Source organism: Pteropus vampyrus, unplaced genomic scaffold (assembly GCF_000151845.1).
Source record: "Pteropus vampyrus isolate Shadow unplaced genomic scaffold, Pvam_2.0 Scaffold422, whole genome shotgun sequence".
NCBI classification, from domain to species: domain Eukaryota; kingdom Metazoa; phylum Chordata; class Mammalia; order Chiroptera; family Pteropodidae; genus Pteropus; species Pteropus vampyrus.
In genome coordinates this window covers 406,535-421,294 of record NW_011889203.1, presented here as the reverse complement: position 1 = coordinate 421,294, position 14,760 = coordinate 406,535, and the positions used below count along the sequence as shown (strand labels likewise).

The window sequence follows — 14,760 nt, the reverse complement described above, 5'->3', positions numbered from 1 at the left end:
TGGGTATATTTATGCCAAGCAAATACATGTGTATTTACACATACACATATATGGACATATATATGCATACTTATATGTCACTTTTTAAACTAATAAATCTTATAAATTTTCATCCTTCTCTTATTGCTTACATTTAAAGATGTTGTGATGAAAATATTTTCCCAAGAGAAATTCCATATGTTTGGCTCAAGACTAAACAGCTATAATAAAAGAAGAAAAGAGAAAAAAAAACACTATATTCCAGAAGATAATGCACGGAACTTTTCTGACCAGGCCATCCCAAAAATATTTTAGGACACACTGGAAAGATCCCTGTTCTGGGTTAATCACCCATTAACTGCTCTAACGTTTTGGGAAACTTCTCCTTTTTTATTATCTGAAAGTTGGTGTTATAAGTTCAAAATCCAACCCCTGAGAAAAAATGAGAAACCCTGGCCAACTCAACAGTCTTCCTGGAGATATTCCTACTAATCCCTAGAGAAGCATCCTGCTTTGTGCCTCCCCCCTCTTTCAGATATTATTAGTTAGATGATTACTATACTTAGGTGGAATGTGAAATAACTACACTTAGCCAAGTAGAGAAGAAAATGTCAAAGACTACTTCAGCCGCTATGAAATAACCTCCTAGTTCCCAGTGCTGCAATAGATAATATAAATTCAATCTAAATTACTGCTAATAATAATAATACAATACTTTTACAGTCTCAGACATCTCTAAGCACTCTCTACAGTTATCCCTTCTTGAATTAGCAGAGCTTTGAATCAGTGGACGTTACCTAAAATTATTTCTGCCCACACCCATATTCATATCTCTCTCTCTCTCTCTCTCTCTCTCTCTCTCCCCCTCCCTCCCTCCTTCCCTCCCTCCCTCTCTCCCTCTCCTTTTCTCTCCCTCTCTCTCTCACATATACACACACATCTGAATCCCTGACTATAGAGGCCATTTGGGAAGTAATAACACCTGTGCTTTCTGTCTTGCTTTAGCCCCTAAGCAGTCCTCATTCAACAAATAAATCATACATATAATTCACTAACAGCATTTTTTGGCATGTGCATTTCTATTAATTAGCATTTTAGTTCACATTTTTGAACATCTGCCATGTGGCAGGTGCTGTGCATTATCTCATTTAATCCTCAGAGAAACCCTAAAATTGGTGTTATTCTAATTTTACAGTTCAGGAAACTGAAACTCATAAAGGGAAGTAGCAGGACCAGAATCTAAACCCAAGTCTCTCACAACCCAATGTCTTAATGGCCACTGTTGGCCACCAAACCAGAAATGGTATTGAAGAATTTAAAGGGTAACTGACATCCAGCAGAACATATCTAAAAGAAGGAAACACCCAGGCCTCGAAATTCTCTAGAAAACTCTTGGCAAGGATGGGACCAGCCTGGCCGTGTCAGTTCCATCTGATTGCATCTGCACTCAATTTTCATCCCATTCAGAAAATGTAAACATAATCAATTTCATATCTGGCTTATAAAACTTTCTCACACAATTTATATAGTTCATAACACTTAACAGCCTCACAATGTCAGAAGGATCCCATGCATTACCTTCTTGTTCCGCTCTCCGAGTCAGCATATTCAAAGCTTCCTTGGCTTTAGGGCTCCCCACGAATGACAGCGCATAAGTTATAAGAGCTAGAGTATAATTGTCTGAAATTCCTCTGTTGAATTCAGACTCCAAAAAGTTGATAGACTCTTGCACATCAATATTAGGCTTGAAGGAAAAAATATATATACTTTACCATTCAAAATAACCCCGAAAGTATTTTCAAACATTCACTTAAAAAATATCAGTGTCTATTGAGCACCTGACTTTGCCTAGGCAGTGGGACTCAACAGTGATCGTTGACATTTATAGATCTGACATGCATTTTGAAAATAACACTGCTTTGCAGTTTTATAAGTAAAAAGGCACTAGTCCTTAGAGGGAATAAGAAATAAGAAGTAGAACTTTTGCCAGTGTTTCTCACCTTGAATATTGTTAACTCAGATGACAGTATAAAATACAGCTTGAGAAAGATATTTCTCCTATTTGATCTCAGGTATTGAAGCTGTAAGTTCAGGGGAAAGTTTATCTTCTACATGCCTAGTACTGGGATAGGAAAATGCTAGGGGCTTAATATAGAGAACAGCTGTTTTTGATCATGTGAGATGCAGTTAGCATTAAGCAGTAAAGGCATCAATCACTGAAACAGCTCTGGAGCAAAATTAAGCTCATTAGCATAACTTTCCATGCACACTCATTCTTATCCAGACTTCCATGCCCATTTAACACACTTTTTTCAAGTGTGTATGTACATTGTACTAAATTAGTAGACATTATAATTGACATTTTAGAAATAAAAAAAAATCCTTCATCACCTAAATTTGCTAGAATGCATTCCCAAATTCTGAAGAATTTTCTGTCTCCTAAGAAATTAATCTTTCCAATGATAAAGTATATGTTGACTCATCTTACCAACAACAAGTACAATATTCATATTAGAATGCATTTTTAGAATTCTCTTCATTACTCTGAAAGAGGGGATCAATATTTTTATTCTCAGCATTTGGAATGTGGCCACACATGCAAAGCAAAAGGATGCCCAAATTCAGACTTCAAATATGATATAAAATTGCAATCTCTTTAAGTTTCCAAACACATATCTGACCCATCAAGACCTACTTCCCTTGTAATTTCTCACCCTCATTTGTTAAGTTAAAGATTAAATACCTGATAATTTTTATATTTCAGAAGAGAAGTCACAATATAAGCTGTAAGTGTTACTGGACTTTTATTTCCACCTTGAAGCTCACTATGGATCACTCTTCCTGGCTCCCAAAATTCACCATTGGATTTCTGATGTCCTTTAAGCCAAGTATATGTTCTGTGTAACACATTCTGATCAATATCTATGTAAGGATCAGCTTCGAGGAAACATCTTAAAACAAAAGCTGACAACCTTGGTAGAGAAGGGGGGAAAATTACATAAAATACACTTTACAAAAGTCCTCCAAGTAATGCTGAGCAAGAAAAACACCAACGATAACACTTTTTTTCCATCAGAAGATTCACCAAAAAGAAAATCACTGAAGAATAAACAAAGACAAGAGAGACAACACAAGCAACTCTGCCCAGCTGGTAGACTTGGTTTCCATTTGAGTATGGCCAAGACATTTTAGGTCAACTCAAAATATCAGATTTGGAAAGGAATTTAGAAATCATCTAATCCAGCCTCATTATTTTATAAATTGAGAATGTGACACCCCAAGAGAGTTAAATAAATTGTCCAAGGTTATTCACCTTTGGACTGTTCTAGGTATTTGCCAAGGAAGATCTCATTACATACTTTATTCAGTCTGATGAAATGTATATAGTTCACAATCCCATCATACTTTTAGTAGAGGAAATGGATGTTTTCTCTCCTGTAGGACAGGAGTCAGCGAATTATAGATTGTGGGCCAAATCCGTTGAGCCAGACCTGGCCCTTGGGCCAAATACAGCCCAGGGTCTTTTATATGTACCTCTCCCCTCTCCACTCTCCATCTAAGAATGATTTTTAAAGGAAAAAATTAAAGAAAAAGGAAGGAACGGAAGGAAGGAAGGAAAGGAAGGCAGGGAGGGAGGGAAGGAGGGAGGGAGGGAGGGAAGGAGAGAAAGAGAGAAACAGAGGATAGAAGGAAGGGAGGGAAGAAAGGAGGGAGGGAGGGCTGAGAGGAGAGGGAAGAATAAGCAACTATGTGGCCTGTAATGCCTAACATATTTCTATCTGCCCTTTACAGAAAAAGTGTGCCGATCCCTGCTATAGAACACCAAATACTGAGGTGAAAAGAATGTCAAGCAATAAAACACTGAAACCTTTCTATTTATGGATCTATATCCTGAATCATTCCAAAAGAAAATTTGAAGCAGATCTGTTTCATCCTATAAAAGATTTGGCGGGGTAAACATTACTAATATTCAGTAATATCTAGTTCTCTTTTACTTTGAGTATGCAGAAGAATTCACTTCATTGGCTCCCTGAAGTTAAGCATGGCCATGCGACTAGCTCTGATCATGATAAAGTGAAAAGAAATGCTACATCCAGGCTTAAGTGTCCAATTGCCAGTGCTGGATACTCCAGCCTTCTCTCCCTCCGCACTGGCAAGCCTGGAACTTTCTAGTAAGATTGTGAGGTGGCCGCCGCTGAAGCAAAGTCTGCAGAGCCCCCTGCTGGCCCAAAATGGAAATGCAGCACGAGTAAGAAAGAAACCTTTATTATAAATAGCTCCTGAGATTTAAAGGGTTGTTTGTTACCAAAGCATGCCTTGTCTAACCCAACTAATACAGCTAGTCAATCTTTTTCTGAGTGTAATACAGAACTGAAGATAGTTCAGAGAGAAAGTGTAATCATCTAAAATCAATCATTCAGAGATTCCATTCTGGAGGAAATTCTGGATATTCATTACTTAATTTCATAATGTTTTTCACACATACACACACACAGAGAGAGAGAGAAAAACAACCTTAAAATAACTACGTTGACTGCATTAACACAAAATTCATGTTAATCAAGTTATATTAAAGAAAGAACTGCATCACAATCACCCAGTATTTCTAACTGATTTTTCTCATCAGCTGCACCATCATCATGAGGTATTTTTATTGCTGCTTTCCTCACAAAAAAAAAAAAAAGGATTTATGACCTCTCTTTTCTAAACAAAAACACTTGGTTTGTTAATGTTCTAAAATCATATTTAAAAAGTCAAATGTCCTTTAAAGCAGCCTCTGAGCCTATGTATGTAACACGTGTCAACTGCATGGCCATGGTGACCTAGTGAAGTTCCATTCCATGACAAGGATTTGTTTCATTAGCAAAGACACTTACCATGTGCTCCCAGAAGGGTCATGATTCCCAAAAGCACTGAAAGAGCCATCTTCCCTCTGATAGAGAAGTTCTCTCTGGTAACCTGAAGACACCAAAATAGATCATCAGGATAGTCAACTTGCAGTGAATTAAAGTTTCTGATCATGACTTCATATTGAAGAAATGTGCACAGAGAATGAGAAAGATGAAAACAGCAAATCAACACTAATATCGAATATTTTCTATGTTAAGTGCTGTGGGATATTTAAAGTACCAGAAATTTTCAAGCAGAATGCTTAAAAAATAACTTTAATATCCCCAGCTTAAAGGAAATTCAGAATATTATTGACAACAATTCTAGTCATTCAAAAGCAAGCCAGTCAAAGATAGAGTTTTAACTCTGTAGTTTTCACAGTGGTTTCCATGCTTAGTCATCTAAAATTGTTTGCTACTTAAAAAAAAAAAAAAAAAAAAAAAAAAAAACCTATAGTATCATAGTTAAAGTTTAAGGCTAAAACACAAAGTAAAAATCCTTTCTATTTTTAGGTGGGGGGATTGACAAATAATCTAAGACAATGGCTCTAAAATTTCTTGTTCATGGCGAGCTGAGGTAAACCCAAAGACCAACTGGTCTGCCCACCACATCAATTCCAAGTTCTCACTAAAAGAAAAGAAAAACCTTGGTGGCAGTAATCAAGTCACAATATAGAAGTAAACTAGGGAGGAGGTTAAGTTTCATGCGTCTGCTTTGATAAAAACATATGTTTCAAATTTAAATAAATGGTTGCAAATAAGAGGCATATGTTTCATATTTGCAATGCCGTGCGTGCAAGTCTCAAAGTCCAGTGAATGAAAAATCATAGGCCAAACACTAAAGATTCACCAAACAACCCACAACAGACTGACTTGTTAAAAATGAAATTAAAATAGTAATAATTTATCATTAAAAATCAAGCACAAGCAAGAGCCAAAAACATTTCTGACTCCAGGCATTATCAATGATTCTCTGATAACCAAGAATTCTTCCTAAAAATTACAGAATTCTGCTACAGGCATTGCAGCATGGCCATGTAGAGCCTAGCAACCATAAACATTTGCACTATGTTAAATTCAATCCCTAGTAAATTCTGGTAATAAAAAATATTTACTTTATGAATTCCACATTTTAGAAGCATGAATAGCTATAATTATTCATATTTGACTAACAAAACATGAGCATTAGTATTTTAAAATTAGTTAATCTGCTCTTGCCATGTCCCAAACTCTTCTTCATGTGCCTTCCCACAAGAAACCCCAGATCTGAGTATAAGCGACAGTAAGACAAAAGGTATAAAAAAAAAGACATTGTTTCATGGTGATCTTTAAGACCTATGGTAAAAGAAATAAAAATAACACTTAAATGATGATAGAATTTTGCTTAACTTGAAGAACAGGCTGTTAGGTTATAATCTTTATGCTTAACACTAAAATATTATGGTAATTAAATACCCAACCTTTATCCAACACTGACTAGGTGCCAGGAACTGTTCAAAGTCCCTTCAGGCATTAACCCAGGTAATTCTCACAACCCTACAATGTAGATGCCATTATTATTTCCTTTTTAGAGATGATAAAACTCAGAATATACCAAGTGCAAGGTCATACAGCTGGTAGGTACTGAAACTAAGCATTAGCCAAAGTCTATTTGTCTCCAAAACTGCTGTTTCCTTTTAATTCAAAGAGCTCTTCCAATGATTAACCTATGCAAAGTCCTCAGAACCATACCTTTTACATGGCAAGCTCTCAATAAGCAATAGGTATCATTTCATAACATGCATATAGGGAAAGACTTTCCAACTATTCAATTCCTTTTTTAAAAATTGATAATTTGATTAGAAAAAATTGTGTTAAATTTTCCATAGCACAGTTAAAAGACAGATGACTTAGAAGAAAATATTTGTAACATTTAAGAGAAATAATGGCTAATATCCTTAATATTAATATATAAATTTTATGTATATTATTTACATATTAGTATATATCTATACATGTACATATACAAAGAATTTTTTTAATTGAGAGAAAAAGATTAAAAATCTTTTAGAAAAAATGAATAAAATACAAAAACAGACATTTCATAAAAAACAAAGATGGACTTTAATATATGAAAAATGTTCAACTTATTAATATGCAAAATGAAAATTAAAACTACACTGAGATACCATTTCTCAGTCATCACATTAGCAAAGATTCAAAAGCTAAGGAGACCAGTACTCATCCATTGCTGGAGGGAATTCAGAATGGTATAACTTCTGGAAAAAGTCTATGCCTTTTGACCCAATAATCCCATTTCTAAGAATCTATCTTGAAGACACACCTCCAACACCACAAAAATATACATGCAGGAGATGTTTTATTACAGCATTATTTGTAACTGTGAAAATATTGGAAATTACCTAAATGCCCCCGGATTGGACACTGGTTGAATAAACTTTAGTACACACACACGATGCAATACTATGCAGCTGTCAAAAAAGAATGAGGACTCTCTCTCCGAACTGATGTGGAGTAATTCACTGGGTATATATTAAGTGGAAAGTATATATGTTAAGTCTAAAACAGCAATATAAAGTATACTACTTTTTTGTATTAAGAGAAAGAGAAATAAGAAAACATCTGTGTACATTAATTTCTGAAGAGACAGAGAAAGGAAGAAACTAGAAACTAATGAATTAAGTAAACAACAAGGGATAGAGAGAAGGGATACAAGAGGCACAGACACACTTTGCATATATCTTTTAGAAAAAGTTTGACTTTTGGAAAGATATTAATGTTCTACATATTCAAAAAATCAAATAAGAATGAAAAAAATTAAATGATAGGCATTATTCTTACCACCTTACTTTGACATGTTTTAGTTTTCATGTGACCTTGAAATAAAACGATATATAATCTCTTCCTTTTTCAGAGCCAATCAAGGATCACAGAGAAGCAGAATAATTTTTTAATATTCACAAAGGAAATTATCAAGTGTCCAAGACATTCTTCCTTGATTTCTAGTTCAGAACTAAGTCCATCAGACACCAGAGTTTAACTCTGAACTCAGTCTGACAGGAGAGGAGGAGAGGTGAAGGGAAGAGAGAGGAGAAAAGAGAAGGAGAGGAGAAAGAAGAGGAAAAGAAAAAGAAAAAGAAAAAAGAATAGGTTCAGGGCTCTCCATCGCTACAGGAGGTGCTTCTGTGGGAAGAAGTACCAATGTCAAGGAGAAGACCACATGCCTCCAAGCTCCCAAACAACTGCGGTTCCAAGTATGAGTTATTGTAAAACCGGTCAGAGAAATGAGCTCATGGAGATGAGATCAGTGCTTATGGAAATTACCCCTCAGGTGGCTGACCTCCAACAGCCCCATTAATATCAACAACTAGCGCCATTCTTCCACTAGGGGCAGCCAGCCCAGTGGAGGGGGAGGACTCACGGACAATCTCCAGTTGGGAGTGCATTTCTTGAGCTGCTTTAGATAAAACTGAGGATCCAACCACCTTCTGCTCCCATGGGAAAACAAAGGAATGAATCAGAACCTAGAGAGAGGAATTTACATGACTCTCCTGGTGGGAATCTCCTGTGAGGTTCCCTCCCTCATCTTAAATAATCTATACATCGTTAAAAAACCCTAGGCTGCTTGTCCTCCAAATCACCCATTCCATAAGCAGAAAAGGACACTGCTGACTCAGCTGTAATGTTTATTTTTAATACAATTCAGTGCTCCAGTGTAGTCACCTAAGTTGGAGACTTTTCATCATGATAGGTGAGAAAGACAAAAAAACACGGTGTTCTCCAAAAGTTTATGAAGAAATAAGGCTATTGCCTTTAGATTCATAGTTTTATGAAGAGCTCTTGAGTTACAAAGTAACAGTATAATCATAATTAACAGACACTTTGAAATATAGAAGTCCAGAGGCTGCTGAGATAATACCACATGAACAATCATTTATAAAGGGCCAGAAAAAATGCATACTTACTGGGTCATCAGTTTCTTTGAAACAGCCACAAATGTAAAATATCTACAATTTGTCATAATAAAGATGAAAGTACTATTCATAGAAACGCATAGAAAAGTAACGTTCTAACCACAATTTGACTTAGATTACCTCGTGTCGAAACTGCATACAAATAAAAGAGTAAAAACAGCTCCTTGCGACTACATCAATCACTTTCTCTGGTAAAAAGCTGATAAAAATATTCTCTGTACTAAAAAGACAGGTAATCATTGTCAACTTCCTTACTGTCTATGACATGACAGGGAAAGTGAACACCTCCTCCAGGTTCTTTTGTAGCTTCTTCAGTATGGCCTCTGGCCATTCTTGTGATGACCAAATGTAGCATCGGAATTCTGAAACTTACTCTTTTCCTGTTTTTATTTCAATAGAGAAAATGTAACGCGTTTCCAACTAAGTCTTGTCTGAGTCGCACTTGAAAAACTGAGCTTCAGGCACTATGATTTAAATATCTGAGGAAAACAAGTGCTTTAAGTCTCCAATTAACAGATTCAGGAGTTCCAGTCCTTATCAAAAACAGCTTTCTTTTTACAGTTCTATTTTTCTTTTGACCGCAAAAGATACTTCGTTCAATGATGTAGCTGTTATTTTGACCAAAAAAACAACGGATTAGGTTACAAGATTCCTGGGCCAAGCATGATTTAAGTAAAACAATGCGCTGTTTGTAAATGACATTTAAATAATATAATCATGACTTGTGCCAAAGGCACTTTAATTTCTTAAAAAATAAAAACAACTACAGTATATTTAAAAGACTTTGGCAAATATAATGGCAAAAGAAAAAACAGAGTCTCTGAAATGAGACACTGATTTCATAATGAAAATCATTATACCAAGAAGTTTTGGTTGACTACTTTGAAATATAATTCAGTTCAGCATGTGAAAAAATGTATCTGGGGGATCTCCATTGTGCTGACTTCCAACAGCCACTTCACCAGTTCAGGCGACACAACGAAACCATTGGTCACATTTCCACATTTCCTAGCTGATAAGAACATGCCGGGGCCTGGTAGACCCCTTAGTGTTTATAAATAATCACCACATGGTGGAAGCACCTGATAGATCTAGGGCCCATCTCCACATTAGGATGATGAACCTAAGGCCCAAAGAAGTTAATATTCATAATAATGCATTCACCCATTCTGTACTGATTGAGGTGTCCACACAAAGATACAATGGAGAAGAGATTAAACATGGTCCCCATTGTCGGGGAGCTTACTTTCTAGTACAGGAGACAGATAACAGAAAAACACAATAATTTTAAATAAAGTTAAGTGTGATGAACAAAATAAAATGGAGTATATGAATGAGAGTTACTAAATGGTCAGGGAAGGCCGCTCTGAGGAAAACACCACCTGAATGAGAAGAAGGCCACCACAGAAAGGTCTGGGGGAAAAGCCTCTTAGAAGAAGGAAGAACAAGTTTAAAGGAAGCACCGTGGAGCTGGAAGTGCTCCAGATGCAGCCAGGCAGGGTACCAAGAGAGGGCAGCGTCAAGTGAGGTGAAAGATAGAAGCCAGGCCAGTGCGGACAGGGCCATGTAGGCTGAGGCAAGGAACCCACTGGAGAAGTTTAAGAAAGGAAGTAAGAGGATTTTGATATTATCAAAAGATTCCTTTTACATTATGTGGAGACTGTGAACACAGAAGCCAAGAGTCTATTTAGGCCGCCACCGGAGTAGTCCAGGTGAGCAATGATGGCGTTTGAATGCAACAACTAGTTGTGGGATGGAGAGAGCAGAAGACTTTCACATTTGTTTTTAAAAGTAGAATGGCCAGGATTTACTTGCTGACTTTAGACTCTAACTCCCTAGTTAGATGTAACTACCTGACTATACTACATCTTACAGTTACTGGGCATTTACTGTTTGTTAAATAAAGTGCTAAAATAACTCATTGAATCTTCAAAACCAGGGTAATCTTTATTACAAGAGGGGGAAATAAGGCTCCTGGCGCCAGGAATCTAGCCCAAAGCAAGAGGCAGGATTAAGAGCCCAAGTCTGGCCTCCACAACAGGTGCTGGAACCACCAGGCCTGCTTCTCGCGAGGTGGGGCTCACCTACTTCACAGCAGAAGTGGTTTTCATTCTGAAAACTTGGAAGACTATGTGGCATTTAGAGAACAATGCTTTTTCTCTCCACTGGCCCCTCTGCGCCTTCTAACGACCAGCAAATGTGAGGAAGTTTCCCCAGCAATCAAAGAAATGGCGCCACCGGAGGGCTGCTTTGAAAAACTGCAGTCTGGGCACCTACCTGGCCTGGACTGGCTGAGGGAACAACGCTTCTTTCGGTAAAAAAAAAAAAAAAAGAAAAGATTCTGTGGATTTGAAGTCTTCATTTTTTGGAATATCTGCTGACTCAGAGCAGTGTCTAGGTCACAAATTCAAATTATTTTTAAGGGATGAGTGATTGTTCCTTAAATGGTTCAAACTATAAAACTTACTCTGTCTTGATGTGGACTAGACTTACCGGGGTGATCACATCATAAGGTGTATAAATGTCTAATCACTATGTTGTACACCTGAAACTAATATAATATTGTATGTCTAATGGAATTGAAAAATAAATTTTTTAAAAATCTTATTCTGTCTTTTTTAAGGCATTAATATTTGATTAGCCAGCATTACAATTCATAAAGCATGAAATATATGAAATTATGTGGCATTTTCTATAATATTTTACTTTTTATATTTTATTAAAATATCCCAAAGACTGTATATCGAATTATAAAGTACTATCTGGTTCCTACAGACTACCTACTTTAACCCAGTGAAATTAAACTTCAAATACAAATCAGAATCTTGTTTTCAAAAGGTGCAGAGTTAAAGTATGACGATTTCAAATATTTTTACTCACCTCCTTAAATATAATCATTATGGCAATATGCAAAGATATCATTTGTTTTTAACATGGCATACACTCTACCACAGGGAGCGCCTGGAGTTCAAATTCCAGCTCTGCCACTCACTTGCTAGGTGACCCTGGGCAAGTTAGTTAACTTTTCTGTGCCTCAGTTTTCCTCAACTGTAAAAAGAGGAGGAATACTAATACTGATTGTGAGCATTAAATTAGAACACTGCTTGCTACATGGTAAGCACTCAGCTCATGTTAAACGTTGGCATTATAGCAAGCTGTAGACACAAAGCGATGGTGATACGAACAGTATCAGCCTCGCAAGCAGTCAGGGTCGAGTCATCACTGGCATGCATGGCATTTCTGAGGGTCAAGAAGGGCCTCCCCACACAAATATTTCTCCCCTAACCATCTGTTCGACATTTTAAATGCACTGCAGAGGTCTCCACCATGCAACACCACCTGTATTTAGGAGACAGTCTTCTCCACTGGACTGAGAATTTCTCAAGAGGACAGGCTTCGACTTCCTGTTTGCTCAGCACTAGAGCTGCCCTGGCCCTACGGCACTAAGAGATGCTCCATAAACGTGTAACGAACAGACAAACACTCACTCCCTTAGATTTTTAAGTAGCTTTAAATTTTGAGTCCCTTATTAAAATATAAACCCCTCCAGAAACAGACTCCTTAACAAACAAGCAGCAATTAGCAAACAATTAGCTGAAGGAAGAACAGTAACAGCTTCCCATTAGCACATTCCAATCACTTAGCAAAGACACAATCCCACAATCACAATCACTTAGCAAAGACAAAAATGCGTCTATTTTGAAACATGGTCTAGAGTGAATTCCACCTAAAAATAAAAATTTTTTTACAAACGGAAATAGGTTTCTAAAATGCTTACCTTGTCTCATAAATGCAAGCGCTTTTTCTTTTAAATTCTCTGTCAGTTGTTTCTTTTTAGTCAGGTAATCCAAAACATAAATATTTGGAGCAAAATTTATCATGTTCTGTTCACCACAGCCATAAGGCATCCGAATCAATGAGGCTAAGCCATTGATGGAAGAACCAAGAATATCTCCTAAAAGCACAAGATATTCGATACATTCATCAACTATCCAATATCTGCACCTGTGAGTACAGAAGGCACCCACTGCTTAGAACAGAGTAGAAACTTTATATCAAGTTTTTAGGACGGGTGCTCAAATAAATGATAATATAGTGGTACTGAACTTACAGATTATGTGACAAATTAGGACACTTTTAGCTCAGCTAAAGACATAAGCATACACTATGCAAAAAATAAATTTAAAAATTAATTCTTGAACAAAAATGTCAGGAATTAAGCATTAGAAAGCCATCATTCTTATATGGGAAAGAAATATTTTATTAGTAATATTTTTCATATAAATAGAACTTCATTCTGATTTCTTACAAATACATTACAGATACTTGAGAAATAATTTTTTTAAAAGGGCAGAAATTATGGTATTTTTCAACATTCTTTATTTAGCAACAATAAAGTAGAACTAACAAATACAAGTATTTCAATGACTCTCAGGATCAAAAAGGATTAGGAATATTCTTCAAAGTTAGAAATAAAAAATTAAACAAGCACATGCTTAAAAGACTTCTCTGAGACACCAGGACTCAGGAAAAAAAATAAAAATTCAGAAATACAGAGGCTGAGTTCTAATTCTGATCCCAATGTGGTTGAGCTATATGAAGAATATTCTTCTGTGCTGTTTAGAAACTTATACCATTCCAAGTGCAAACACCTAATGAAAATCTGATCCTAAAAAAAATTTTAAATGAATCCAAAAAGAGAGGAAGACCTCTTTCATACGAGTAGGCTGCTGCCATGCTACCATATGATGTCTTAAACTTTAGATGTTAACACAGAGAAATAAATAAAGGCTAGACAGATTCATTCCAATGTAAGGAGTGGTAGTATACATTTAAAATTCAAGGCTTCGTCCCTTTGTGTGCACATGTGTGCACACATGCAGATGTATGTGTACGTGCACTGCACCTTCCAGTGTGTGTGCTGCATCTCCCAGCATCCCAACACTGTGGGAGATGCTTGGGCAGAATTTATTCCCCTAATAGAGAGCTTATTTAATTCTGTTTAAAAGATAAATCTAAGGCTCCAAAGAAAGTCCTCTATGGAGGAATTGGTTGTTTGGCGTTATAATAAAAAGCGTTATACCTGCAGATGAGATTCAAAAGAATCTCTGAAAAAGTGCGTTAGGTCCTAACACCTTGAAAATAAAACTATTTAGATGTCACTAATTTAAACATTTATTTGCATTTATTTATTTGAAGCCAATAGAATTTCAGTGTTTTGTAAAGTACAACTATATAAACAAACTGTGTGGGAGCTCTGTTGAATAGCTGATTCAAAAGTACTTTTAGGGTACCAGAAGGAGAGCTCAGAAAGGGTGCCAAATGTCAGAGTGTAGCTTCCTACTGTAAATGTGACTTGTGTCCTGCACAGAGAACTCAACATTTGGTTATCAGAAGCACTTGAGGAAGCGTTTCAAAATATATATACCTTAGCCTTAGCCCAACAGATTCTGATTGAGTAGGTTGAGAGTGGAGCCCCAATATTTGTGTTCTTACAAAGCACCAAAGAAGGTTCTGCTATTTATCGGGGCTTGAGAGCCACAGAAGCCTGAAGCTCTGCTCTTGGAAATAACTTCCCTCTGCAGTCACAGTGAAGTGGGGCCTCACTACTCAAAGAAGCATCAGTATCACCTGGGAGCTTGTCAGAAATGCAGAATTCCAGGCCCCACCCCAGATCTCCTAAACCAGAATTTGCCTTTAAACCAGATGCCCAGGTGATTCATATGCACATTGAACACTGAGAAGAACGGGTATCAACTAAAAACGTACTGCAACCTCTTATCATTATTACTAAATAAGGAAATATGGTACATCTATAAATAAATGAAAAAATAATATTTCATCGACGAATAAACCAGTAGTGATGATGCTATACTCTATTCTTACCAATTGCAGTGATCTGAACTCTTTCACTACCA

General features: G+C 36.6%; 1 protein-coding gene across 1 annotated transcript in view; it reads right to left on the bottom strand.

Annotated features, from left to right (window-relative positions):
- Positions 1-14,760, bottom strand: part of CD109 (CD109 molecule) — a 109,371-nt gene that overhangs the window by 13,798 nt on the left and 80,813 nt on the right. The window contains exons 23-27 of the mRNA XM_011381024.2: positions 14,729-14,754; positions 12,621-12,797; positions 4,857-4,938; positions 2,723-2,951; positions 1,558-1,723 (exon numbers count right to left, since the gene is read on the bottom strand). Coding sequence (XP_011379326.1) covers positions 1,558-1,723; positions 2,723-2,951; positions 4,857-4,938; positions 12,621-12,797; positions 14,729-14,754 — 680 coding nt within the window. The remainder of the gene's footprint in view (positions 1-1,557; positions 1,724-2,722; positions 2,952-4,856; positions 4,939-12,620; positions 12,798-14,728; positions 14,755-14,760) is intronic.